Raw genomic sequence first — 27,916 nt, forward strand, 5'->3', positions numbered from 1 at the left:
GGCCGAGCTCCCAAGTGTGTTGGCATTAACCAAACAGAGGCGGCTTTGGTGGATCGGACACGCCCGTAGGATGGAAGACGGTCGCACACCCAAGGACTTTCTGTATGGTGAGGTAGCCGGGACCAGACGATCAGTGGGGCGCCCAAAGCTCTGCTTCAAGGATGCTTGCAAGCGTGACCTGAAGGCCCTAAATGTCGACTATCGCACCTGGGAGTCGCGAGCTGGCGAAAGAGGGAAATGGCGACACATCCTGTGGACTGGTGCGCACTACCACGGTGACCAGTGGCTACAGCAGCTTGGCAACAGAGGCGCCAACGTCAAAAACAACAACTCGCGGCGCCACTTGGCAGCTTCACGTGCGGCACTTGCGGCAGAACCTGCCCCTCAAGGACTGGCCTTCACAGCCCATCAGCAGAGGTGCCGCAAGTGAAGACACCCTACCTAAATGGATTGTTTGCTGTGGGTCCATCATCTTTTGTAGGATGCCAACCAATCACACGGAAGCAGACCCAATGACAGCACAATACTGACAATACAATTATTCAGAGAAACATAAAGCTGGAATCAGTCCTTAAGAGTTTAAGGGGAAGCTTCAGTGAGACTGTGTGTGGAGAAAGACATTGGCACTGATCGGGCTTAGGGGTTTGACATCGTAACTCCAATCCTCAGATCCACACTAGCTGCTAGAGAGGTCCCATTACAGGAGTGCAGTCTCACTGCATATTTCCAATCAACTCTCCTCCAGTATGGATTTCTCATGGATTCCATTCGTCTGCAAGGATTTTGGAGAGATCAGTCTTTTGTACACTTCCCAAGACAATCTCTGTACATGGGTGAAGCAATATCCTTTCCTGGCATGGATGACGAGTGTGTATTACAGAAGTTCACTTATGGGACGTGAACATCGTTGGCTAGACCCAGCATTTATTACCCATCCCTAATCTCCCCTTGAGAAGGTGGTGGTGAGCTGCCTTCTTGAACCGCTGCAGTCCGTGTGGGGTAGGTACACCCACAGTGCTGTTAGGGAGGGAGTCCGAGGATTTTGACCCAGCGACAGTGAAGGAACGGCCGATATAGTTCCAAGTCAGGATGATGTGTGACTTGGAGGGGAACTTGCAGGTGGTGGTGTTCCCATGCATCTGCTGCCCTAGTCCTTCGAGGTGGTAGAGGTCGCGGGTTTGGAAGGTGCTGTCGAAGGAGCCTTGGTGCGTTGCTGCAGGGCATCTTGTAGATGGTACACACTGCTGCCACTGTGCGTCGGTGGTGAAGGGAGTGAATGTTTGTGGATGGGGTGCCAATTAAGCGGGCTGCTTTGGCCTGGATGATGTCGAGCTTCTTGCGTGTTGTTGGAGATGAACCCATCCAGTAAAGTGGAGAGTATTCCATCACACTCCTGACTTGTGCCTTGTAGATGGTGGACAGGCTTTGGGGAGTCAGGAGGTGAGTTACCCGATGAGAATTCCCAGCTCTTTTCCTGCTCTTGTAGCCACAGCATTTATGTGGCTGGTCCAGTTCAGTTTCTGGTCAATGGTAACCCCTAGGATGTTGACAGTGGGGGATTCAGCGATGGTAATGCCATTGAATGTCAAGGGGAAATGGTTAGATTCTCTCTTGTTGGAGATGGTCATTGGCTGGCATTGGTGTGGCACGAAAATTACTTGTCAGTCCAGGCCTGAATGGTGTCCAGTCTTGCTGCATGTGGGCGCGGACTGCTTCAGTATCTGAGGAGTCGCGAATGGAACTGAAAACCATGTTTCCTGTATCAACTGCACTTCTGAACGCTTAAAGATATAGCAAATCTGACACCAATTCATTCGATCTAAAGTCATAAAAAAAAAGATATAACTCGGTAGTTTGTGGCACATGGCGGAGATTGCTTCTTGCACCTGCAGAATGATAATGTTATTGCAGGTCCCTTTCCATCTGATCAATCTCATCGATTAGCTTTTCACATGGTTGGTCCAACCAATGTTCGGATACTATTGGTGTACAACGCCCTGCATGTTTAGCTGTGGCAGAAAAGTGGACAGTTAACGAGGCAGCTCCAATAACGTTTCTCCACTGCTGCCCAATCAGACCGTGTCAGGTCATTTATATTTACGAGATGGACGGGTTACAGCACAGTTGCTGTTGGCCGGACTCTCTTGACACATCTCCCTGAGTCGCCTTTCTTATGGTGGGAGTCATGCGGAGTCTTCAGAAGGTCTAGTCCCTGGCAGCTGGCCCATACGTGGCTTGGGAGCTGTGGCTGGACGGTGCTTAGCAGATGGTCTTGGCCTTGTCATTGCTCCCAGGTCTCCTCTCGGCTGCTCTTCGCCTCCGACAGCCCTTACACCCTCCTGCGGTCTCCACGGTGCATCGTCATCGCGGCTCCAGCCGCCTACCTCAAAGAGTTGGTAGCCAATCTCCTCACCCCATTGGTTGGCCCAGCGTTTGCTATCTGCAAGGCTGGGTTGGGGTGAAGGGTCCCAGTTGGCTCCTAGTAGCCCTGGGGACGTCAAGTGGTTCCCAATATCACCTCTCACAGCCTTTCCATCTGAGCCACACAGCGAAGTGCTCCCATTGGTCTGGAATGTCTTCACAAAGTCACTCAGCAGCGAATGGTGGTCAAGCTCTTGGCCTCTTACGACACTGGCTGGGACCTTGCCTGCAAAGATCTTGCTCCAGCTGCCCACTGCCTCGTCCTCCGAGCCTGCAGAACTGCTGACCACCCCGCAGGGGCCACTCAGCAAATAGTGTGACTTTGGATCCATGTCTTTCCCGTAACGTGGAGGTTGCTGCCTGTTGGGATTGAATTCTCTTCGCCCTCCCTCGTTCGTCACGCTCAGGGCCGCCGTTAGCTGTTGCTCCCGGGCAATGGGGCCAAAGGGGTCATCATGACGGGCTGCAAACCTGCCAGCTGAGGGCAGGTGTCCCGCCTCTGGTTCCCCTCCAGCTGCCCGTGACTCATTTCCTTTCAGCGCCTCAAACCATTCCAGTGGAGGGTTGGCTTTAAGGCAGGGTTTCCATGAAGTGAAAAGCGTGCGCCCGCGAGGAGCTGAAGTTCCACTTGTCCTCAATGGCCTGGTTGGTTCCTCCTGGCTGGTGGTGGACCCCTGCTCCTCCGGACGGTAGGACCCATTATCTTCCAGGACGGTGCCCACCTGACAGTGCAGTCCTGCCACAGGTACCGCTGCACTCGAAATTGGGCATTCAGAGTGACTGCGGGCTCCAGCATCTGTTTCAGGCCCTTCGTCCATAAAGGAGGTGGGTGGGGTGAAGATAGTGACATCCAGAAATGACGGGGGATTAACGCTGGTCTCCAGTTCCTCACGTCCATGTTGGGAGACCATCTCCGGCAGCAGAGAAGGAATCTGATGAGGTGGTTATATGGAAGAAGAAAGACACATAAGAACACAAAGCTAAATATATGGGGGAGTCCAGACCAAGGTCCTGTTAATATCAAATAAACACTAATAAATCCAACAGGGAATTCAGGTGAAACTTTTTTGCATAGAGGGTGGGGAGAATGTGGAACTCGCTACCACAGGGAGTGGTTGAGGTGAATAGTATCGTTGCATTTAAGGGGAAGAGGGATAAACAGATGAAGAAGGAATATAAGGATCAGGTGAGATAAGGTACGGTATGAGGAGTCCCGTGTAGACCAGCAATTGCCAAAAGGTGGTTTCGTTGAGTTTTTTTGATTATGAATGATTTTGATACAGATATTAGAGGGAAATTATTGTCTCCAGTTGGTGAGTCATTGAAGTGTAGGTATCGATTTAAAATTGTCACAGTGAGGAGCTAGGGGAAATTCCTTTACACAGAGGGTTGTTGGAACCTGGGATGCTTTATCACAGGAGGTGGCACCTTTTGAAGGAAATGTGGATAAATCAATGAAACAGAGGATGAACCAGGCTATGGGGAGAATGTGAGGCAGTGGGATTAATGTGGGATTGATACAGGGCGATGGGAAGAGAGCGGGGCAGTGGGATTAGTTTGGGATTGATACAAGGCTCTGGGGAGAGAGTGGGGCAGTGGGATTGGTTTGGGATTGATACAGGGCTATGGGGAGAGAGTGGGGCAGTGGGATTAGTTTGGGATTGATACAGGGCTCTGGGGAGAGAGTGGGGCAGTGGGATTAGTTTGGGATTGATACAGGGCTATGTGGAGAGAGCGGGGCAGTGGGATTAGTTTGGGATTGATACAGGGCTATGGGGAGAGAGCGGGGCAGTGGGATTAGTTTGGGATTGATACAGGGCTATGGGGAGAGAGTGGGGCAGTGGGATTAGTTTGGGATTGATACAAGGCTATGGGGAGAGAGTGGGGCAGTGGGATTAGTTTGGGATTGATACACGGCTATGGGGAGAGAGTGGGGCAGTGGGATTAGTTTGGGATTGATACACGGCTATGGGGAGAGAGTGGGGCAGTGGGATTAGTTTGGGATTGATACACGGCTATGGGGAGAGAGTGGGGCAGTGGGATTAGTTTGGGGATTGATACAGGGCTATGGGGAGAGCGCGGGGCAGTGGGATTAGTTTGGGGATTGATACAGGGCTATGGGGAGAGAGCGGGGCAGTGGGATTAGTTTGGGATTGATACACGGCTCTGGGGAGAGAGTGGGGCAGTGGGATTAGTTTGGGATTGATACAGGGCTCTGGGGAGAGAGTGGGACAGTGGGATTAGTTTGGGATTGATACAGGGCTCTGGGGAGAGAGCGGGGCAGTGGGATTAGTTTGGGATTGATACACGGCTATGGGGAGAGAGTGGGGCAGTGGGATTAGTTTGGGGTTGATAGAGGGCTATGGGGAGAGAGTGGGGCAGTGGGATTAGTTTGGGGTTGATAGAGGGCTATGGGGAGAGAGTGGGGCAGTGGGATTAGTTTGGGATTGATACACGGCTATGGGGAGAGAGTGGGGCAGTGGGATTAGTTTGGGGATTGATACAGGGCTATGGGGAGAGAGCGGGGCAGTGGGATTAGTTTGGGATTGATACAGGGCTATGGGGAGAGCGCGGGGCAGTGGGATTAGTTTGGGGTTGATACACGGCTATGGAGAGAGAGTGGGGCAGTGGGATTAGTTTGGGATTGATACAGGGCTCTGGGGAGAGAGTGGGGCAGTGGGATTAGTTTGGGATTGATACAGGGCTCTGGGGAGAGAGCGGGGCAGTGGGATTAGTTTGGGATTGATAGAGGGCTATGGGGAGAGAGTGGGGCAGTGGGATTAGTTTGGGGTTGATAGAGGGCTATGGGGAGAGAGTGGGGCAGTGGGATTAGTTTGGGGTTGATACAGGGCTATGGGGAGAGAGCGGGGCAGTGGGATTAGTTTGGGATTGATACAGGGCTATGGGGAGAGAGTGGGGCAGTGGGATTAGTTTGGGATTGATACAGGGCTCTGGGGAGAGAGCGGGGCAGTGGGATTAGTTTGGGATTGATAGAGGGCTATGGGGAGAGAGTGGGGCAGTGGGATTAGTTTGGGGTTGATAGAGGGCTATGGGGAGAGAGTGGGGCAGTGGGATTAGTTTGGGGTTGATAGAGGGCTATGGGGAGAGAGTGGGGCAGTGGGATTAGTTTGGGGTTGATACAGGGCTATGGGGAGAGAGCGGGGCAGTGGGATTACTTTGGGATTGATACAGGGCTCTGGGGAGAGAGCGGGGCAGTGGGATTAGTTTGGGATTGATAGAGGGCTATGGGGAGAGAGTGGGGCAGTGGGATTAGTTTGGGGTTGATAGAGGGCTATGGGGAGAGAGTGGGGCAGTGGGATTAGTTTGGGGTTGATAGAGGGCTATGGGGAGAGAGCGGGGCAGTGGGATTAGTTTGGGATTGATACAGGGCTATGGGGAGAGAGCGGGGCAGTGGGATTAGTTTGGGATTGATACAGGGCTGTGGGGAGAGAGCGGGGCAGTGGGATTAGTTTGGGATTGATACAGGGCTGTGGGGAGAGAGCGGGGCAGTGGGATTAGTTTGGGATTGATACAGGGCTGTGGGGAGAGAGCGGGGCAGTGGGATTAGTTTGGGATTGATACAGGGCTGTGGGGAGAGAGCGGGGCAGTGGGATTAGTTTGGGATTGATACAGGGCTGTGGGGAGAGAGTGGGGCAGTGGGATTAATTTGGGATTGATACATATTTATTTTCCCTCAAGCATCAATAATCTCTTTATTTGGTTTAACAAGGGGACTTACATTAATATTTTCCAGGGCGCAGCTGGTCCTCTGGGCACTAGTCAGCCTGTTGATCAGCTCGGATATCTGCTGCTTTAGGCTTTTTCTCTCTGTTTCCATGTTTTGAGACTGAAATGGTGACAAATTCATATTAAACAGGGCCTGGTATAAATGGTTAGTGAATCACAGTGGCAAATGCATGGCTGGTGACAGTGTTAAATGCTTCTTAATTGTTGGACATTTCATCAGTTTTATTTCCCAACCCAAAACTTGTAGGAATGTAACAGGTGTAGGCCATTCAGCCCCTCGAGCCTGCTCTGCCATCCTATTAGCTCATGGCCGATTTGTAATGACTCGGTTTTAAAATTCTTATCCTTGTTTTCATATCTCTTCATGGCCTCGCCCCCCTCTGTAGCCTCCTCAAGCCCCACAACCGTCCGAGATCTCTGCGCTCCTCCAATTCCGGCCTCTTGCGCATCCCCTATTTTGATCGCTCCACCATTGGCGGCCGTGCCTTCAGCTGCCTGGAGGCCCTCAGCTCTGGAATTCCCTCCCTAAACCCCTCCGCCTCTCTCTCTCTTCCTTTAAGATGCTCCTTACAACCGACCTCTTTGACCAAACTTTTGGTCACAGATCTTAAAATCTCCCCACGTGGTTCAGTGTCCAATTTTGTTTGATAACGCTCCTGTGACGCGCCTTGGGACGTTTTCCCATGTGAAAGATGCTATATAAATGCAAGCTGAGTGACTTGCTAGGCCATTTCAGACGGCGGTTAAGAGTCAACCACATCGCTGTGGGCTGGATCCACATGTAGGCCAGACCGGGTAAGGACGGCAGATTTCCTTCCCTAAAGGGCATTAGAGAATCAGATGGGTTTTTACGACAATTGACGATAGTTTCATGGCACCATCACTGAGACTAGCTTTTAATTCCAGATTTTAAAAAAATTAATTGAATTTAAATTCTATGCTGGTGGGATTTGAACCCATGTCCCCAGCCTGAGCCTCTAGATTACTAGCCCAATGACATTACCACTACGCCACCGTCTCCCCTTCTAACACTCTCGTCATCACCCTTTGTTGCACACTCCTCCCATGCGTGAGAAACTAGCAAGAGCATCAGTGACTCACGATCGTGTCGAGTTTTTCCTCCATAAACTCATTGACTTGCTGTGTACTGGAAAAATTCTCCTGTAGCCTGTGGGATGAAGCACAATGTATATGTCAGATAGTTCACCGATAGACCACACCTAGAGTTACTGTGAGCAGTTCAGGACATCCCACCTTAGGAAGGATGCATTGGCTTTGGGGTGAGGGGCGGGGAAATTCACCAGAATGATACCGGGGCTGAAAGGGTTAAATTACGAGGACGGGTTGTACAGACTGGGCTTGTATTCCCTCGAGTGCAGAAGATTAAGGGGTGATTTAATCGAGGGGTTTAAGATGATTAAAGGATTCGATCGGGTCGATAGAGAGAAACTATTTCCTCTGGTGGGTGGGGGGGGAGTCCCGAACAACGGGGCAGAACCTTAAACGTAGAGCCAGGGCCGTTCAGGGGTGATGTCAGGAAGCACTTCTTCACACAAAGGGGAGTGAAAATCGGGAACTCTCTCCCCCCAAAAAAGCTGTCGAGACTGGGGAGGGGGTGTCAATTGGAAATTTCAAAACTGAGATTGATTGATTTTTGCTGGGTGAGGGGATTAAGGCTCACAGAACCAAGGTGGGTCGATGGAGTTAACATACAGATTGGCCGTGATCTAACTGAATGGAGCAGACTTGAGGGGCTGAATGGCCTCCTCCTGTTCCTATATTCCTGTAAAGAGACCCAAAGCCTATCCCCTAGTGAGTGAGTTATGATGAAAGGCTGGAGGACGTTTCCCCAGAGAGTGGGCAGAATGTGGAACTCGCTCCCACTGGGAGTGGTTGAGGTGAATAGTATCGATGCATTTAAGGGGAAGCTGGATAAACACATGAGGGAGAAAGGAATAGAGGGATATGTTGATGGGGGGAGATGAAGAGGGGGTGGGAGGAGGCACATGTGGAACTTAAACACCAGCACGGAGCGGATGGGCCGAATGAACAAAGAACAGTACAGCATAGGAACAGGCCATTCGGCCCTCCAAGCCTGCGCCGATCTTGATGCCTGCCTAAACTAAAACCTTCTGCACTTCCGGGGCCCGTATCCCTCTATTCCCATCCTATTCATGTATTTGTCAAGGTGCCTCTTAAACGTTGCTATCGTATCTGCTTCCACCACCTCCCCCGGCAGCAAGTTCCAGGCACTCACCACCCTCTGTGTAAAGAACTTGCCTCGCACATCCCCTCTAAACTTTGCCACTCTCACCTTAAACCTATGTCCCCTAGTAACTGACTCTTCCACCCTGGGAAAAAGCTTCTGACTATCCACTCTGTCCATGCCGCTTATAACTTTGTAAATCATGTCGCCCCTCCCCCTCTGTCGTTCCAGTGAAAACAATACGAGTTTATCTAACCTCTCCTCATAGCTAATGCCCTCCAGACCAGGCAACATGCTGGTAAACCTCTTCTGTACCCTCTCCAAAGCCTCCACGTCCTTCCGGTAATGTGGCGACCAGAATTGCACACAATATTCTAAGTGCGGCCTAACTAAGGTTCTGTACAGCTGCAACATGACTTGCCAATTTTTATACTCTATGCCCCAACCGATGAAGGCAAGCATGCCGTATGCCTTCTTGACTACCTTATCTACCTGTGTTGCCACTTTCAGTGACCTGTGGACCTGTACGCCCAGATTTCTCTGCCTGTCAATACTCCTAAGGGTTCTGCCATTTACTGTATACCTCCCACCTGCATTAGACCTTCCAAAATGCATTACCTCATATTTGTCCAGATTAAACTCCATCTGCCATTTCTCCACCCAAGTCTCCAAATGACCTATATCCTGCTGTATCCTCTGACAATCCTCATCACTATCCGCAACTCCACCAACCTTTTTGTCGTCTGCAAACTTACTAATCAGACCAGCTACATTTTCCTCCAAATCATTTATATATACTACAAACAGAAAAGGTCCCAGTACTGATCCCTGAGGAACAACACTAGTCACAGCCCTCCATTCAGAAAAGCACCCTTCCACTGCTACCCTCTGTCTTCTGTATCCATCTTGCCAGCTCACCTCTGATCCCGTGTGACTTCACCTTTTGTACCAGTCTGCCATGAGGGACCTTGTCAAAGGTTTTACTGAAGTCCATATAGATAACATCCACTGCCCTTCCTTCATCAATCATCTTCGTCACTTCCTCAAAAAACTCAATCAAATTAGTGAGACACGACCTCCCCTTCACAAAACCGTGCTGCCTGTCGCTAATAGGTTCATTTGTTTTCAAATGGGAGTAAATCCTGTCCCGAAGAATCCTCTCTAATAATTTCCCTACCACTGACGTAAGGCTCACTGGCCTATAATTTCCTGGATTATCCTTGCTACCCTTCTTAAACAAAGGAACAACATTGGCTATTCTCCAGTCCTCTGGGACCTCACCTGTAGCCAATGAGGATGCAAAGATTTCTGTCAAGGCCCCAGCAATTTCTTCCCTTGCCTCCCTCAGTATTCTGGGGTAGATCCCATCAGGCCCTGGGGACCTATCTACCTTAATGCTTTGCAAGACGCCCAACACCTCCTCCTTTTTGATAACGACATGACCCAGACTATCTACACTCCCTTCCCTAGACTCATCATCCACCAAGTCCTTCTCTTTGGTGAATACTGATGCAAAGTACTCATTTAGTACCTCGCCCATTTCCTCTGGCTCCCCACATAGATTCCCTCCTCTGTCCTTGAGAGGGCCAACCCTTCCCCTGGCTACCCTCTTGTTCTTTATTTAGGTATAAAAAGCCTTGGGATTCTCCTTAATCCTGTTTGCCAATGACTTTTCATGACCCCTTTTAGCCCTCCTGACTCTTTGCTTAAGTTCCTTCCTACGTTCTTGATATTCCTCAAGGGCTTCGTCTGTTCCCTGCCTTCTAGCCCTTACGAATGCTTCCTTTTTCTTTTTGACTAGGCTCACAATATCCCTCGTTATCCAAGTTTCCCGAAACTTGAATGGCCATTCCCGAATGGCCTATATCTGTGATGTAAATACATTGTAAATTGGAACTTTCTAGTTTAGAAGAAGGTGATGAAGTTGTAAATGGTTATACTTGGGAAATTACTTTAAAAAAATGATGAGAGTGGGTTAGTCACATCCTGGCTGAGTCTGCCTCAGTGCAGGGAATTATCCAGAATTGCACAACACAGAACAGGCCATTCGGCCCATCTGCTCCATGCTGGTGTTTCTGATCCACACGAGCCTCCTCCCACCCCACTCTCCATCTCACCCCATCAACATCTATTCCTTTCTCCCTCATGTGTTTATCCAGCTTCCCCTTAAATGCATTGATACTATTCACCCTGTGGTAGCGAGTTCCACATTCTCCCCACTCTCCGGGTAAGGAAGTTTCTCCTGAATTTCCGATTGGATTTATTAGTGGCGGTCTTTATTGATGGCCCCCTCGTTCCGGTCTCGCCTTCTCCACGTCTACCCGATCGAACCCTTTCATAACCCTAAAGACCTCTATCAGGTCGTCTCTCAGTTCAGTCTTTCCTGATAATTGTACCCTCTTGGTTCTCTGGTGCATTCAGTGACCAGTCACATCAGGTCTGGCGAGCGGCAGGAGATTCATTACAAAAGAGTGGCCAACAGTGAGGATGATATGAACCACCTGCAACAGGACATAGATAGGCTAGCAGAATGGGCAGAACATTGGCAGGTGGAATTTAATACAGACAAGTGTGGGAGAAGTTTGCTGAGCTTTTGCTTCTATAACTGTTATTTGAGTAAGTAGATTAATATAATCCTAGTGAATACGTATACATTAATTCTTTCATATATGAGTTGAAAGTATAGCTACATATTGGTACAAAATGGAGTATTTGATCCGAGGCATTGTGGGACAGATTAGTTAGTTCACAGTTGGAGCTTGGTACAGCATGGCACAGATACCAAAAGGGGGCCCCACTTATCAGTGTAACTGCAGACTGCGCGAAACCCTCAGGAATGCAGGCCCAATTAAAAGTGACAGTTGGAAGACTCCAGGATAATTGATAGGGCCTGAGCTCATCAATTGGTGATCAGGGGCTTGCATTGGCTGATCACGTTGCCACATGATGCCTAATGAGTAATCTAATTGGTACTATGTGTAATGTATGTAATCAATAACCGTTCTGATTGGATTGTGTCCAGCCGGGAATGGGCTGAGTAACTGTATATCCGTTGTGGATTTCCTTTGTTCTGTGGAGTGGCACTGGACCGCTTTTAGGTAAGGTGTGCCCCCCCATGATATCATGAATAAAGTGTTTATTCTCAAAGTCTGCGTCCGGAGAATTTGTTGAATAATTGGGCATAATCTGGATTTTTCTCCAACAACAAGCGTGTGCTGATGCATTTTGGCAGAAGGGATAGGGAGAGGCAATATCAACTCAATGGCACAGTTCTAAAGAGTGTGCAGGAACAGAGGGACCTGGGAGTGCATGTGCATCGATCTTTGAAGGTGGCAGGACATATTGAGAGAGTGGTTAATGAAGCAGATGGGATCTTGGGCTCCATAAATAGAGGTATTGAGTACAAAAGCAGGGAGGTTATGCTGAACCTTTATAAAGCTCTGGTTAGTTCTGGTCACTACACTACAGGAAGGATGTGAGGGTCCTTGAGAGGGTGCAGAGGAGATTTACCAGAATGGTTCCAGGAATGAGGGATTTTACTTACAAGGTTAGGTTGGAAAAACTCGGGTTGTTCTCCTTAGAGCAAAGGAGATTGAGGGGAGATTTGGGTACATAGTTATGACGGGCTTGGATAAGATAGACAATGTTTCCTTTAACTACATGGATTAGGGGACACAGGTTGAAAGATTTGGGCAAGAGATGCAGGGGGGGAATGTGAGGTAGGACTTTTTTTACACAGTGGGTGGTAATGACCTGGAACTCGCTGCCTACGAGGGCGGTGGAAGTGGAGACAATGAATGATTTCAAAAGGAAATTGGATGGGTACTTGAAACAAATAAACATTCAGAGCTACGGGGATCGAGTGAATAACTCAGTGGAGAGCTGGCTGGGACCCGATGGGCTGAATGGCCTCCTTCTGCGCCATAAATGACTTCATGACTCATAAAACTGGATCCATTTATCTCCTGCACTGCCTGTACCAGCTGAGAGTGATTCCACTGTGGATAATGGGTGGGAGTATTTATGTAAGACACAAGTGCCTTCAGGGACAAATCTGGCTCGCTTTGGTATGTCACTTACCTCCAGAACTTCTCCCTCAGGTGCCCCAGGTCCGCCCGCGCCCGCTGTAGCTCACTCTCCAGGCACCCGAGGCTGGCTTTGAAGTCCGAGTCCATTTTCGCCATTCTGTAGGTGGCACGCGCCAGGCATCTCTGCAGATCCTCGTTCTCCTCCTGTAAAAACCTTGACGGACAAGGCAGGCCGATGTTAGCATACGTCTCACTCTAACAGCTGCCAGCCATCTGCTTATGGGGTTGGGGCATGTAGTGGGCGGTGGGGGCCGGGGGGGGGTGGGGGGGGTGGGAGGTCAATGCGGAAATTACATCCGTTCCTTTTCCCGTGTCAATTTACACCTAAATTTCCTGCCACTTTCATTGGCGTAAACGATCAGGCCGCAAGGCAAGTGTGAACCTCACGCAGCACATTCCCTCTTTAACCCCGAAAATTAAAGTCAAGGTCATCCCAGCATCATTCACACGCATGAAACATAGCGTGCAATCGTGGAAGAATTTTGGCTCTTAATGTGATCCAAATTAATGCCACAGGATTACCGTCAAAAGGTACGAAAAATACAAGGGCAGGTGTCTGTGAGGATTGATAAATTAAAAAGATAGTCACTAATAAATCCAATCGGGAATTCAGGAGAAACTTCTTTCCCCAGAGAGTGGGGAGAATGTGGGACTCGCTCCCACTGGGAGCGGTCGAGGTGAATAGTATCGATGTATTTAAGGGGAAGCTGGATAAACACATGAGGGAGAGAGGAATAGAAGGGGATGTTGATGGGATGAGATGAAGAGGGGGTGGGAGGAGGCTCGTAAACACCAGCACGGAGCAGTTGGGCCGAATGGCCTGTCTCTGTACTGCAGACTCAATGTAATTCCGAGTAATGAATATGATCCCCGATAGAGAGTGGAGAAGGTCAGTCAATGTGCTTTTATGCAGAAAGGATTGGGATTATAATGAGAATGCAGGTACGGAAGAGTTGAAATTAATGTGACAGCCTGTTAATGGCTTTTCCCTGTTCCTAGAACTTTCATTTCAAGTCTAAAAGTATGTGGTGGTTACAGAGGCTAAGGGGCTTAAAGAGAGCAAACACTTACTTTAGGTGATGAGTGTCTGTCAGCAGCTCCTAAAGAGAGACAGAAGAACTGATTATTGTCTACATCTTGCCAACCTTTGAACCTTTATGGTAATGAACTTATTCCACTGATTAAACCTCTGCTAACTCAAGCCTTTTTTTTTTGGATTGAAAGTAAACGTCAGTCTTTTAGAGCTTGGGAGGTGGGAGGAAGTGCTGTAGTGGTAATGTCACTAGACTGGTAGCCCAGGCTAATGTTCTGGGGACATGCGTTCGAATCCCACCACAGCAGACCGTGAAGTTTGAATTCAATTCATAAATCTGGAATTTAAAAAGCTAGTCTAGTGGTGACCATGAAACCATTCCCTTTAGGGAAGGAAATCTGCTGTCCTTACCCGGTCTGACCTACATGTGACTCCAGACCCACAGCAATGCGGTTGACTCTTACATGCCCTCTGAAATGGCCACTCAGTTGATGGGCAATAAATACTAACCTAGCCAGTGATGCCCACATCCCATGAACAAATGAAAAAAAAAGTACACTTGGAAGGTAGGAAATGCGACAGTCAATTTGCGCACAGCAAGATCCCACATACAGCAGTGTGATAATGACCGGGAAATTTTTTTAAAAAGTGATGTTAGTTGCGGGATAAATACTGGCCAGGGCACGAGGGAGAATTTACCTGCTCTTCTACTCTCACCCCTCCCTATCTCTGTAACTTCCTCCAGTCCTACACCCTCCAGGATCTCTGCACTCCTCTAATTCTGGCCTCTTGAACACCCCCCCCATTTTAATCAATCCACCAATGGTGGCCGCGCCTTCAGTTGCCTGGACCCCAAGCACTAGAATACCCTCCCTACACCTCTCCGCCTCGCCTTCCTCCTTTAAGATGCTCCTTAAAACCTACCTCTTTGACCGAGCTTTCGGTCATCTCTCCTAGTATTTTCATTTGTGACTCGGTGTCATACTTTGTTCTCTAATGCTTCTGTAAAGTGCCTTGGGATGTTTTGTTACATTAAAGGTGCTCTATAAATATAAGTTGTTATCAAAAAGCACCGGGGGGGGGGGGGTGCGGGGGGGGTCTTATATGCCTACCTGAGAAGGCAGATGGGCCTCAGTTTAATGCCTCATCTGAACGACCGCACCGCCAACAGTGCAGCACTCCCTCAGTACTGGCACTGGGAGTGTCCGCCTGGATTTTGTGCTCAGGCCTCCGGAGCAGGCCTCAAACGTACAACCTTCAAACTCAGAGGCAAAAGGGTTACCCACTGAGGCAGGTACATACATCTCCCTCCACACTGCTATGCACCCCTGTCCAAGCAAATACATCTCGGAAATGGGTTGGGGGGGGGGGGGGGGTGCAGACGAACCAGGGTACCCATTGCCTGACCGCTCTCCACTCACTCGGTGCTGGATATCTGATTGTCCTCCTGCCCACACTACCCATGACGAATGCCTGTTTGCACGAGGTGCAGCAAGGACCCAAGCAACTATAATTGGGTCTTGAGCAGCGCAGGCCATTGCAGAACCTTTCAACAACTTGATATTTGCAAAAACCAAAGTACTTAATTGGCTGCAAAGCACTTTGGGGCGTCCTGAGATCATGAAAGGTGCTATATAAATGCAAGTCTTTTCTTTTTACCTTGGCTCCGCAGCCGTTGGTGCCACCCCCGTCTCTGCCCGTGGCCTGGCGCTGACCCTCCGTGGCCCAGGTCTCCTCAGGGCTAGAGCTGGAGTCGGTGTATTTGCAAGCGATGGGCATTCCCAGCTGCGCACTGCGAGCTGGGCACTTCTCAAGGCTGGAGGCCGAATCCGTGAGCCTGCTACCGCCTTCCTTGTAATGGTAACTGGCAGGCGGGGCGCTCTGTTGGGGCAGCGCTGGATCCTGCTCAAGGGGCAAAGTGATGCCTGCGGGCGCGCTGGTACTCGGTTTGGAGCGGCACCTGGCAGCTGACGGGTTCAGCCTCGTCCGGGCTGGGCTCTGCTCGGAGCTCCTATTGCCACCCATGTCCCTCCAGCCTTCGTCTTTTGGTTGGTGTTCGGAGCTACGTTGCTGGCTTGCAATTGAGTCTGTGACCCTATGATTTCCGGGCTGCCTGCTGGATGGCGAGCAGACATCAGGGCTGATGCTTTGTCTGCCACTTTCTCTCCTGTCTGCCCCATGTCGCACTGGTATCTCCTCTTGCCAGGCGTTGTTGTCCTGTAGAGTACCAGCCTTGATATTATGATTCTTGTTGGTGTTCCCGTCCCCTCTCACTCCCCGTCCTGATCCCAGACCCTGTGGTTTCACGCTTAAGAAATTGAGATTCGCCGGGCTTAATACTTGCATTGTGATTTCGTCCAGGAACTCAGAAAACTTCACTTTCTGCTTCGTGAGCCTCTCTTTGGCCGCCGTTTGCTCCATGTTGGTCCTCTGGTTGTCTTTATGCTTCCTTGCATTGCTCGAGGCCCCGAGAGCAGCTAGCCCCTTTGCAGTGGGGTCAGGAGCTGTGCTGGGGCCATGGAGGAGCTTTAATGCAATGACTTCCATAGACTTCGCCCTCTGTAGGTTGTCAGTTCTCAACCCGTTCTTTATGGTCCCTCGCTTGGGCTTGTGAGCCGAACAATCAAGCCGTCGGGGGGTTGGGATTTCTGCACTTTGGTTCAACCCGCCCGGTTTGTATAATGTAACACCTTCAAGGCCCTTCGCCTCCTCCTGGAATAATCTGTCTTCACTCTTGCTTCTGAGCTTCGAATAGGCTAGACGATCCGAGCCCATATTGCTCTCTCGAAATGTCCGCACATCCACGCATGACTGAGAGTGTTCCCTTGTGCCCAGTTGTGTCTGGACTGTGAAGGAGTCCTCCTCAACGCTGCCTTCCGAAGACAAGGATGTAGAAGAAAGCGAAGAATACAAGAGCGTGTAATTCCTCCCTTCCATCCCGCCCTGCCCCCTCAGGTCCACCTTGTTGCTTGCCCGACCTCTCTCCGATCTCCGCTGACGAACTGGGCTGAAAAATCTCTCCATCACTTTTCGCTGACCAGCTGGTACCTCCATCCCATCGGGACTGTCCCCAGCGGAGTGGCGATTGCTCTCTTGCCTGTTATAAAACTCTCCCTCAATCACATCCCAAATGGATCCCTCTAAGGCAGCCCATCGCATTAGACTATATATATATAGTGCTCCTGAAATGACACAGAATAACCCTTCCTCTCTCTTTGTCTCTCCGCAGGTAAAGCCAACAGGCGATTTCAGATCATTAAAGTGACAATGGATTTGTACAGTGGAACCAGTTGCCAATACATATCACTGTGAAATAAGCGTCCAGTCATGCGTGGGATTTCAACAATTCAGAATTACTGACTATGACTGAGACTAGGTAGTTTAACCAGGCAAATGTGTAGTATACGAACATCATTAAGCAATTTCCTCTACTGGCCTTGACAGCCATTGTGTGACCAGCCCTTGCTATTTCAACCATAAATCCTGGGATGGGGAAGCATGGCTGGTAACCTTCGAAGGGGCTCTTCCAGCAACTGGTCTAACCCGTGTCCAAACGTCTCCAAAATGAGCGAAAATCCTTTCGGCCATCTTCTCTTTGGCAAGCAAGTCATGGCGACCAAGCGGCTCGATCGTTTAACTCATCTTTGAAAGTTTATTTTTGCCATCGGTTTCGATTGCTAAACTAAAGGTTAAAAAGTAGGATGATGAGGTCTTGAGACCTATAAAGCACTAATAAACAGCTGCACAACACCTGAACCACCTTAAAGTGGTTGTTTTTGACAATTAGCAAATCTCCTGTGTCACTGCTCATCGTAAGTCATTGCACTTTTTTTTTAAAAACAGCAATTTACATTTATAGAGCACCATTAACAGGAGAGTTCATCGAATGGAATTTAACGCCCAGCCACTTGACGAGATATTGGAGCAGATGACCAAAAGCTTAGGCAAAGAAATAGGTTTTAGGCATTGGGAAGAAGGAGAGGGAGAGGTTTAGGGAGGGTCTTCCAGGGCTTAGGCCCCCAGGCAGCTGAAGGCTCGGCTGCCAATGGTGGAGTGATGAAAATCGGGGGATGTGCAAGAGGCCGGAATTAGAGGAGAGCAGAGATCTCGGAGGGTTGTAGGGCTGGAGGAGGAGGTTACAGAGATAGGGAGGGGACGAGGCCATGGCGAGATTTGAAAACAAGGATGAGAATTATTAGACTGAGGTTAAGCTACTGCCAACAGAATTAATGATGGCAGTTGGAAATGCAGAGAAGAAGGGCCTGGGAAGTTAGATCGGGTTTGCTGGTGAGGAATTGGGGGCTTTGGAGGTAGAGGGGTGGGTAGAGAATCAGGGAACCAGAGACGGGAAGGTGAACCAGACGGGAACCAGAGATGTGCCATCAGGTTTTGAATTGGGAACACAAGGTAAAATTATTTTTGAAGATCCCATCAGCAGATCAGAACTAAACTGTGTCAGGAGCGAAGCAATCTGTTGGGACTGGCTTGCTATCCTTTGCGCATCCTAGTGCTTGAGGGAAATTGGAGGAAGGCAGCAGAAGAGATCGGAACTGGGTCTACACAAGTTATGGAAAGGGTAAATATGTGAGGAGAAATGGGTTGATGTTACAAATCCGTCCTTCCTCAGGCATCTACTCATTTTCCCTGGTGTCAGTCGCTCCCTTAAGCATTTTTTGAGTCATCTTTCTTTTGGGCCTCCTTATCTCGAGAGACAATGGATACGCGCCTGGAGGTGGTCAGTGGTTTGTGAAGCAGCGCCTGGAGTGGCTATAAAGGCCAATTCTGGAGTGACAGGCTCTTCCACAGGTGCTGCAGAGAAATTTGTTTGTTGGGGCTGTTGCACAGTTGGCTCTCCCCTTGCGCCTCTGTCTTTTTTCCTGCCAACTACTAAGTCTCTTCGACTCGCCACAATTTAGCCCTGTCTTTATGGCTGCCCGCCAGCTCTGGCGAATGCTGGCAACTGACTCCCACGACTTGTGATCAATGTCACACGATTTCATGTCGCGTTTGCAGACGTCTTTATAACGGAGACATGGACGGCCGGTGGGTCTGATACCAGTGGCGAGCTCGCTGTACAATGTGTCTTTGGGGATCCTGCCATCTTCCATGCGGCTCACATGGCCAAGCCATCTCAAGCGCCGCTGACTCAGTAGTGTGTATAAGCTGGGGATGTTGGCCGCTTCAAGGACTTCTGTGTTGGAGATATAGTCCTGCCACCTGATGCCAAGTATTCTCCGAAGGCAGCGAAGATGGAATGAATTGAGACGTCGCTCTTGGCTGGCATACGTTGTCCAGGCCTCGCTGCCGTAGAGCAAGGTACTGAGGACACAGGCCTGATACACTCGGACTTTTGTGTTCCGTGTCAGTGCGCCATTTTCCCACACTCTCTTGGCCAGTCTGAGTACACCAGCATAACAGCACAGAAGGGGGCCATTTGGCCCAATGAGTCCATGCCAGCTCTCTGTACAGCTATCCAATCGGTCCCATTCCCCTGCTGTATGCCCATAGCCCTGCAAGTCTATTTCCCTCAACTGCCCATCCAATTTGCATTTGAAATCATTCATTGTCTCCATTTTCACCACCCTCATGGGCAGCGAGTTGCAGGTCATTACCACCCGCTGCGTAAAGAGTTCTTCCTCACATCCCCCCGGCATCTCTTGCCCAAAACCTTCAACCTGCGTCCCCTAGTCCTTGTACCATCAGCTAATGGGAACAGCGGTTTTTTTTTGTCTACCTTATCAAAATATGTCATAATCCAGTACACCTCTATCAAATCTCCCCTCAGTCTCCTTTGCTCCAAGGAGAACAACCCCAGCTTCTCCAACCTAACTTTGTAGTTAAAACCCCTCATCCTTGGAACCATTCGGGCAAATCTCCTCTGCACCCTCTCAAGGACCCTCACATCCTTCCTAAAGTGTGGTGACCAGAACTGGACACAATACACCAGTTGGGGCCTAACCAGAGTTTTATAAAGGTTCAGCATAACCTCCTTGCTTTTGTACTCAATGCCGCTATTTATGAAGCCCAAAATCCCATATGCTTTACTGACTACTCTCCTAATGTGTCCTGCTTCCTTTAAAGATCCCTCTGTCCCTATACACTCTTTAGAACTGTACCTTTTAGTCTATATTGCATCTCCCTATCCCTTTTGCCTGTATTTTTACATACCCATTTTTGTTTTTCCCTCCCCTTCCTCCTCCACTTTCTCCCTCCCTCTGTCCTGTTTTATAAACTGTTAAATCTCTAACTTCATTCAGTTCTGATGAAAGGTCACCAACCTGAAATGTTTCTCTCTCTCCACAGATGCTGCCTGTCCTTCTGAGTGTTTACCTGCACGTTTTGTTTTTATTTCAGACTTCCAGCATCTGCGGTGTGCCTCCGATTCGGCTAGCAAGACCCGGGACTGTTAACGATACAACTCCCTTGTGAAGTGGGCTAGATTCCCATGCAAGAAATTGCAAGGATATGGGGAAAGAGCTGGAGAGGGGGGGGGGGGGGGGGGGTGGGGGCGGGGAGGGGGTGGGGGCGGGGAGGAGTGGGACTAACTAGATTGCTCTTCAAAAGAGCTGGCACAGGCTCGATGGGCCGAATGGCCTCTTCTGTGCCGTACTATTCTGTGATTCTAAGCACTCTCACTCCTTTGTCTCACTAAAGGCAGAGTGAGTTAACATGAGACATAGTGTTGTTGACATGGTTCACAAGCTGCTTTATTCCAGGGTAACTCAGATTCAGGACACCAAGTGTGATGAAATACACTTGTCTTTTTTCATGCATTCATAAGGTGCGGGCAGTGCATTTATTGCCCATCCCTAATTGCCCTTGGTGATGAGCTGCCTTCTTGTTTACAACTAAGTGGTCATTTCAGAGGGTAGTTAAGAGTCAACCACATTGCTGTGGGCCTAGAGTCACATGTAGGCCAGACCAAGTAAGGAGGGCAGATTTCCTTCCCTTAAAGGGCATGAGTGAACTCGACGGGTTTTTCCGACAATCCGGTAGTTTCATGGTCACCGTTACTGATAACCAGTTTTTAATTCCAGATTTATTTAATGAATTGAATTTAAATATCGCAGCTGCCGAGGTGTCATTTGAACTAATTTCTCTGGATCATTAGCCTGAGCCTCTGGGCTACTAGTCTAGTAACATAATGACTATGCCACGGTACAATCAGAAGTTCCTTTCCTCGTAGCGTTCCAAAAATAACAATGGACACACACATGCTCGCTTACTTTGGTGGACTTCACTCTGCCGGTAGTGAGAAGAGTCTCACAGCAGCTTTTGCCCATTTTTACAGTTTTCTCCTGTCCCCTGCCCTTTTTTTTTTGCAGCATCACTGACTTCTGGTGCATGACTGGAGTTTTAAAAATGCCCCCTCTCTCTAAAGACCAGTAGAGATCAACATTGACAATACTCAGGTGCGAGGTATTTTCTGAGTGACCCAGACCCTGCTGACAAATGGGTCAATGTTTAAGACTGATGGGTGCAAGCTTGAGACTGACCTAACTTCTAAGACCATTAGTATTGTACCCTGGCTATAAAAGTGAGAGACCATTCACTATTTAAGTCTGATAACGGAAAATATTCTCCTGGAGAAGACGGAGGAAAATGGCTTAATTGCTCAAATCCCTCTATAGCCTCGTTCCCCCCCAACCCCCCCCCCCTTCCCTATCTCTGTAACCTCTTCCAGCCCTACAACCCTCTGAGATCTCTGGGCTCCTCTAATTCTGGCCTCTTGGGCATCCCTGATTTTGATCGCTCCACCACTGACGGCCGTGCCTTCAGCTGCCTGGGGGCCCTAAGCTCTGGAATTCCCTCCCTAAACCTCTCCGCCTGTCTCTCCTCCTCTCAGACACTCCTTAAAACCGACCTCTTTGACCAAGCTTTTGGGCATTTGTTCAAATATCTCAAATGGCTTGATCACGAATTCTGTTCGATTACACGAGCATCCGAAGCACCTTGGAATGTTTGTTATGTTATATAAATACAGGTGGTTCTTGTTCCAAAGTTGATTTTGAACACTTATGAGACATCAGAACATGAGGAGCATCTCTGATTGGTCACAGAAAGAAGTGTAGGAATGCTGGAGTGAGTGTTTGGCCTTAACTCCTTCCCTCAAACAACGCTTGTAACTTCACACAGCAATTCTATTGTTTGAATACAGTACAAAAATGGGGGAATTGCGGGAGGGTACCAGTAAATGGGGGAACATGGGGCAGAGCACCAGTAAAGGGGATAAATCGGGGAGGAAGGCACCAGTAAATGGGGGAATTGAGAGAGGGCACCAGTAAATTGAGGGAGGATTTGAGGGAGAGAAGAGTGGGTCGAAGACTAGTATTTTAAACTTAAATAAGGGCAATTACGAGGGCATGAAAGCAGAGCTAGTTAAAGTGAACTGGAAAATTAGATTAAGGGTTAGGTTAATAGAGATGCAGTGGCAGACATTTAAGGGGATATTTCAGAATACTCAGAAAATACACATTCCAAAGAGAAAGAAAAATCCTAAGGGGAGGACCCACCTTCCATAGTTAACTAAATAAGTTAAAGATAGTAGCAAATTTTTAAGAAGCATATAATTGTTAGCTTAGCTTAACATCTGTTGCAGGGAAAATGTTAGAAGCTATTATTAAAACGTGATAGCAGGACACTTTGAAAAATTCAAGGTAATCAGGCAGAGTTTATGGTTTTGTGAAAGGGAAATCATGTCCAACCAATTTATTGGAGTTCTTTGAAGAAATAACACTTGCTGTGGATAAAGGGGAACCAGTAGATGTACTGTACTTAGATTTTTAGAAGGCATTTGATAGGTGCCACATCAAAGGTTATTGCAGAAAATAAAAGCTCATGGTGCAGGGGGTAGCATTTTGGCATTGAGAGAAGATTGGCTAGTTAACAGGAAACAGAGAATAGGCATAAATGGGTCATTTTCTGATTGGTAAGATGTAACGAGTGGTGTGCCACAGGGATCAGTGCTGGGGCGTCAACTTTTTACAATTTATATAAATGACTTGGTTGAAGGGACTGACGGTATGGTTGCTAAATTTGCTGATGACACAAAGGTAGGTAGGAAAGTAAGTTGTGAAGGGGACATAAGGAGGCTACAAAGGGAATTTTAAAATGTTAAGTGAGTGGGCAAAGATCTGGCAAAAGGAATATAATGTGGGAAAATGTGCAATTGTCCATTTTGGCAGGAAGAATAAAAAAGAAACATATTATCTAAATGGTGAGAGATTGCAGAGCTCTGAGATGCAGAGGGATCTGGGTGTCCTAGTGCATGAATCGCAAAAGGTTAGAATGCAGGTACAGCATTTAATTAGGAAAGCTAATAGAATGTTATCATTTATTGCGAGGGGAATTGAATACAAAAGTAGGGAGGTTATGCTTCAGTTATACAGGGCATTGGTGAGACCACATCTGGAGTACTGTGTACAGTATTGGTCTCCTTATTTAAGGAAGGATGTAAATGCGTTGGAAGCAGTTCAGAGAAGGTTTACTATACTAATACCTAGAATGGGTGGGCTGTCTTATGAGGAAAGATTGGACAGGCTAGGCTTGTATCCGTTGGAATTTAGAAGAGTAAGAGATGACTTGATTGAAACATATAAGATTCTGAGGGGTCTTGACAGGGTGGATGTGGAAAGGATGTTTCCACTTGTGGGAGAATCTAGAACTAGGGGTCACTGTTTAAAAATAAGGGGTCATCCATTTAAAACAGAAATGAGGAGAAATTTTTTTTCCTGAGGATCGTGAGTCTTGGGAATTCTCTTCCTCAAAAGGCGGTGGAAGCAGAGTCTGAATATTTTTAAGGCACAGGTAGACAGATTCTTGATAAGCAAGGAGGTAAAAGGTTATCGAGGGTAGGCGAGAATGTGGAGTTGACATTACAATCAGATCAGCCATGGCAGAGTAGGCTCGATGGGCTGAGTGGCCTACTCCTGTTCCTAATTCATATGTTCGTATGTAGGGTACCAGTAAATGGGGGAATTGGGGAGGGCACCAGTAAGTGGGGAAATTGTGGGAGGGCACCAGTAAATGGGGAAATTGTGGGAGGGCACCAGTAAATGGGGAAATTGAGGGAGGGCACCAGTAAGTGGGTTATTGGAGGAGGGCACCAGTAAATGGGGAAATTGAGGGAGGGCACCAGTAAGTGGGGAGCATGAGGGAGGGCACCAATAAATGGGGGAATTGAGGGAGGGAACTAGTAAATGGGGGAATTGAGGAGGGCACCAGTAAGTGGGGAGCTTGAGGGAGGGAACTAGTAAATGGGGGAATTGAGGGAGGGAACTAGTGAATGGGGGAATTGAGGGAGGGCATTAGTAAAGGGGAGCTTGAGGGAGGGAACCAGTAAATGTGGTAGCGAGTTCCACATTCTCCCCACTCTCTGGGTAAAGAAGTGACTGCTGAATTCCTGATTGGATTTCTTAGTGACTGTCCTATATTAATGGCCCGGAGTTTTGTCCTGGAGATAGAGGCAAGGAAGGTAAAAGTGTTCAGCCAGAGTCACACCACTACCCAGTACCCACCTGTACACATAGGGCGAGGTCAAGGAAAGGCACTGTGGTTGAATAGCCTGTTGGCTATGTCACTGTTAAATTCCCGCAAGAACAGTGGCTACATGGCCAAGGCAGCAGACGTCCACTGATGCCAACAAGACTGTAACGTCAGCAAGGGTCAGTGGCTGGGACTTCTGACCTCTGCACTTGCCAGGTCCCGAAATCCCAAACAGCACAGCGTGCGAGCGGAAAAAAAAAAATCATAAGCCGGGGAGCGCAGGAGTGAAAAATGGTCTTCCTATGCCTTCAGAACGGGGAGGGAATGGGCCAAATCAAAGCGCAAAAGGCCGTGTAGGAGGGGACAGTCACTGTGAGTTCTCTCAGGATTCTCCTGATCAGCTGTGCTATCAGCGGAAGATTGGTGGCTTACGTGTTTGATCTGGGATTTACGCCGACGCTATGGTGGCTGATTGGGAGAACCCACCTCCCTAGGAAATTTCAATTGACAGATTTGACTCCCAAGTACTTCACAACGATGGCAATGGCTTAATGGTTAAATTCCATTCTGTGGCCAAAAGTTTTCAGTGATAACAAAAAGCGAATCATTGACTAATTGCCCACTGGCGACTGGATATTTGTGTTCTTCTAGGCACTGCATCGATTTTGATATATTCAGCCACTGTGAAATAAAACAGAGAGTGATTTATTGATCTCCCTGTCCCCATTAAGTCAAGACTTAGCGGCATCTGCCAAGCTCTACTGAAGCGAGCAAATTGAACTGACTGATGGAATCAGAACTTGGCGAATGACAGGGAGAAATTACATGTTGGCTGTTGGTCGGATTGCGTCTCCGGTGACCTTCCCTCACTAGCAGGAGGGTTGGTAACTAGAGTTTAAGATAATTGATAGAACCATGTTTTTGTGTGAACTTATTCTCATTGTAAATTGCTACACCCACATTTCCGAGTTTCGCCTATGTAAGCAGACAATCATCCCATAAATTGCTCAAAATGCCTTCTGCATTTAGCTCCCATTTTACTTCTCAGTAACTGCATGTTTCTAATGTCCAAAATTAGGGTTTTAAACAAAGCACTTATTACCTATTGCACAACAACCTGATTAAAGCACATCCATTGAATTGCAAGGTGCCATTAATTCCTTCATTTAAGTTTGCACCTACAGGCCTCAGGCTTTCCTATAAAGCCTGCAACTGGATTTGCTATTTTTGCCCAGAGCCATGACGTTGAACTGAATTTGGATTTAGCAGTCTACAAATGTCCAGGGAACCTAATCCATCAGTGCCAATCGGCTATCGGAGGGATTATTTTGCTTTAGCTTATAGTGCTTGCAGCTCAGTACCTGTTTTTCAGACAAATTCCAACAATTTTATTGAGGCAATATTTATGTTTTTTTTGTTAGAGCTTCTGTGGGTTTGTGTGGGGACGGTAGCAACATGGATACGAAATTGGCTGAGTGACAGGAAACAAAGAGAAGGGGTTAATGGATGTTTTTCAGGCTGGAGGAAGGTTTGTAGTGGATTTCCCCAGGGGTCAGTGTTGGGACCCTTGCTTTTACAGATATATGTTAATGACTGGACCTTGGTGTACAGGGTACAATTTCAAAGTTTGCAGATGGTACTAAAGTTAGAAGCATTGTGAACTGTGAGGAGGACAGTGTAGAACTTCAAAAGGACATAGACAAGTTGGTGGAATGGGCAGACAGGTGGCAGATGGTGTTCAGTGCAGAGAAATATGAAGTGATTCATTTTGGTAGGAAGAACATGGAGAGACAATATAGAATAAAGGGTACAATTCTAAAGGGGGTGCAGGATCAGAGGGACCTGGGTTTATATGTGCATAAGTCATTGAAGGTGGTAGGACAGGTTGAGGGGGCAGTTAATAAAGTATACAGTATCCTGGGCCTTATTAATAGGGGCATAGAGTACAAGAGCAAGGAAGTTATGTTAAACTTGTATAAGACACTAGTTCGGCCTCAGCTGGAGTATTGTGTCCAATTCTGGGCACCGCACTTGAGGAAAGACGTGAGGGCGTTGGAGAGAGTACAGAAAAGATTCACGAGAATGGTTCCAGGGATGAGGAAATTCAGTTATGAAGATAGATTGGAGAAGTTAGGACTGTTTTCCTTGGAGAAAAGAAGGCCGAGAGGTGATTTGATAGAGGAATTCAAAATCAGGAGGGGGTTGGACAGAGTAGATAGAGAGACACTGTTCCTACTCGTGAAAGGATCGAGAATGAGAGGGCACATATTTAAAGTATTTGGTAAGAGAAGCATAAGTGACATGAGGAAAAACTTTTTCACACAGCGTGTGGTTAAGGTCTGGAATGTGCTGCCCAAGAACATAGTGGAGGCAGGTTCAATTGAAGCATTCAAAAGGGAATTAGACTGTTATATGAAAAGAATGTGCAGGGTTACGGGGAGAAATCTTACAATTGCTTAAGAGAAGCAAAAAGACAATCTGTTCCAGTAAACAATCAATCCATATAAGAAACTTTACACTCACTTTCTCAGAATTGTGTACTGTTTTGCATAATGGAACGGAGGGAATTGCTCTTTGAGAGCCAGTGTGGACACGATGGGCCGAATGGCCTCCTTCTGCACTGTTACGGTTGTGATACTGTGTACATCTGTGTGAGAAATAATTGACAGTGTACTAACAACAAAGCTATTAAAGTCATGTTTTATTAACTTCATAATCTCGGGAACTCACAATTCCGAAGTCTGTTTCATTTTAATGAAAGGAAAATGAAGAGCTGGACATTTTTGATCTCCTGGGACCCTCTCTCTTTGAGCAACACTCCTCACTGGGAGCAGCGGGTCAGGGGGCTACCTGTCTTATAACACAGGTGCCAGCTGGGTGGCACACTTGCCTCTGCGGTGGAAGGTCGCAGGTTCAAGTCACACTCCAGAGACTTCAGCACAAAATCTCGGATGGTCTCGTGCAGTACTGAGGGAGTGCTGCACTATCAGAGGTGCGAAGGTCAGGTGGACCAAATAAGATCCCAAATCTTGAACAGTAGGGGAGTTCTCCTCAGTGCCCTGGTCAATATTTATCCCGTGACCAACATCGCTAAAATGATTATCTGGTCGTTATCTCATTGCTGACCATGGGATCGTGCTGCGTGCAAACTGGCGACCGCATTTCCTACAATAGTGACTACACTAAAGTGGATAATTGACTGCAAAGTGCTGTGGCATGCCGCGGTCACGCAAGGCCCTATATAAATACAAATCTTTCTTCTCAATTATATGAAATGAGCATGGAGCACTTGGTCTCCCATTTGTACTTTCTTGGGACAGGAGCGTTGGACCATGTAATACACAATTTATTACTCTGCTAATGTGGAACTGTGCACAGGAACCTGTCCCTTTAAGACATAAAAGCTCTAATTTCCATAGCCAGAGGTAAATGAAAACAAACTGTTAAGACCGATCATGTAATCGCTCAGAGGCTAATTAATGGGGGGAATTTCTTTGTAGATGGGCTGTAGGTTGTAAATCCCTGCCATCTTTTTTGCAGGAGGAAAGCAGAAAGAAATAACCATTTTATTTTATTTTGCTTTGAAACGTACAATGCAAACATTTGCTTGTGCGTCACCCATTGCTATTTGAAGGACAGCAGAGTCCTCTGAATGTGCTGACCAATATTCCTCCTTTAATCAGCACACAAAAAAAGGGTGTTATGGGCAAAATTAATTCATTATTGTGTTAATCAGCAATGCATAATCAGTTCTGGAATATGCTGGTTTTACACCTCGTCCCCAGGAGCATTTAGTTAAATTATGTTGAGAAGCATTGGTCCTGCATTTACCAGAGCTACATACATATTCCTCTGCAATGGGTCTCACGATCTTACTATTTGCATTAAATGTAATACCTTCGCTCACTTCAGAATATCCAAAAATGCTTCACATAA

The 27,916-nt window shown here is 47.9% G+C and overlaps 1 protein-coding gene across 1 annotated transcript; it reads right to left on the minus strand.

Moving 5' to 3' along the window:
- On the minus strand, window positions 1-27,826 carry LOC137355991 (tight junction-associated protein 1-like). Its single transcript, XM_068021692.1, has 9 exons — window positions 27,812-27,826; window positions 27,573-27,653; window positions 26,806-26,963; window positions 26,504-26,627; window positions 13,534-13,562; window positions 12,455-12,616; window positions 7,270-7,336; window positions 6,161-6,268; window positions 1-3,353 (listed from the first exon to the last, which is right to left on the minus strand). Exons 1-9 carry the CDS (start codon window positions 27,824-27,826, stop codon window positions 2,184-2,186), a joined length of 1,914 nt encoding a protein of 637 aa, XP_067877793.1. The 3' UTR covers window positions 1-2,183.
- Between the last annotated feature and the right edge of the window lie 90 nt (window positions 27,827-27,916).

Source organism: Heterodontus francisci, chromosome 44 (genome assembly GCF_036365525.1).
Source record: "Heterodontus francisci isolate sHetFra1 chromosome 44, sHetFra1.hap1, whole genome shotgun sequence".
Lineage (NCBI taxonomy): Eukaryota > Metazoa > Chordata > Chondrichthyes > Heterodontiformes > Heterodontidae > Heterodontus > Heterodontus francisci.

Coding starts and splice junctions, on each gene's coding strand:
- LOC137355991 (XM_068021692.1), bottom strand. Junction 12,617..13,533: donor ACAGACACTCATCACCTAAA/GTAAGTGTTTGC, acceptor TTGTCCGTCAAG/GTTTTTACAGGAGGAGAACG. Junction 7,337..12,454: donor CTGAGGGAGAAGTTCTGGAG/GTAAGTGACATA, acceptor TTCATCCCACAG/GCTACAGGAGAATTTTTCCA.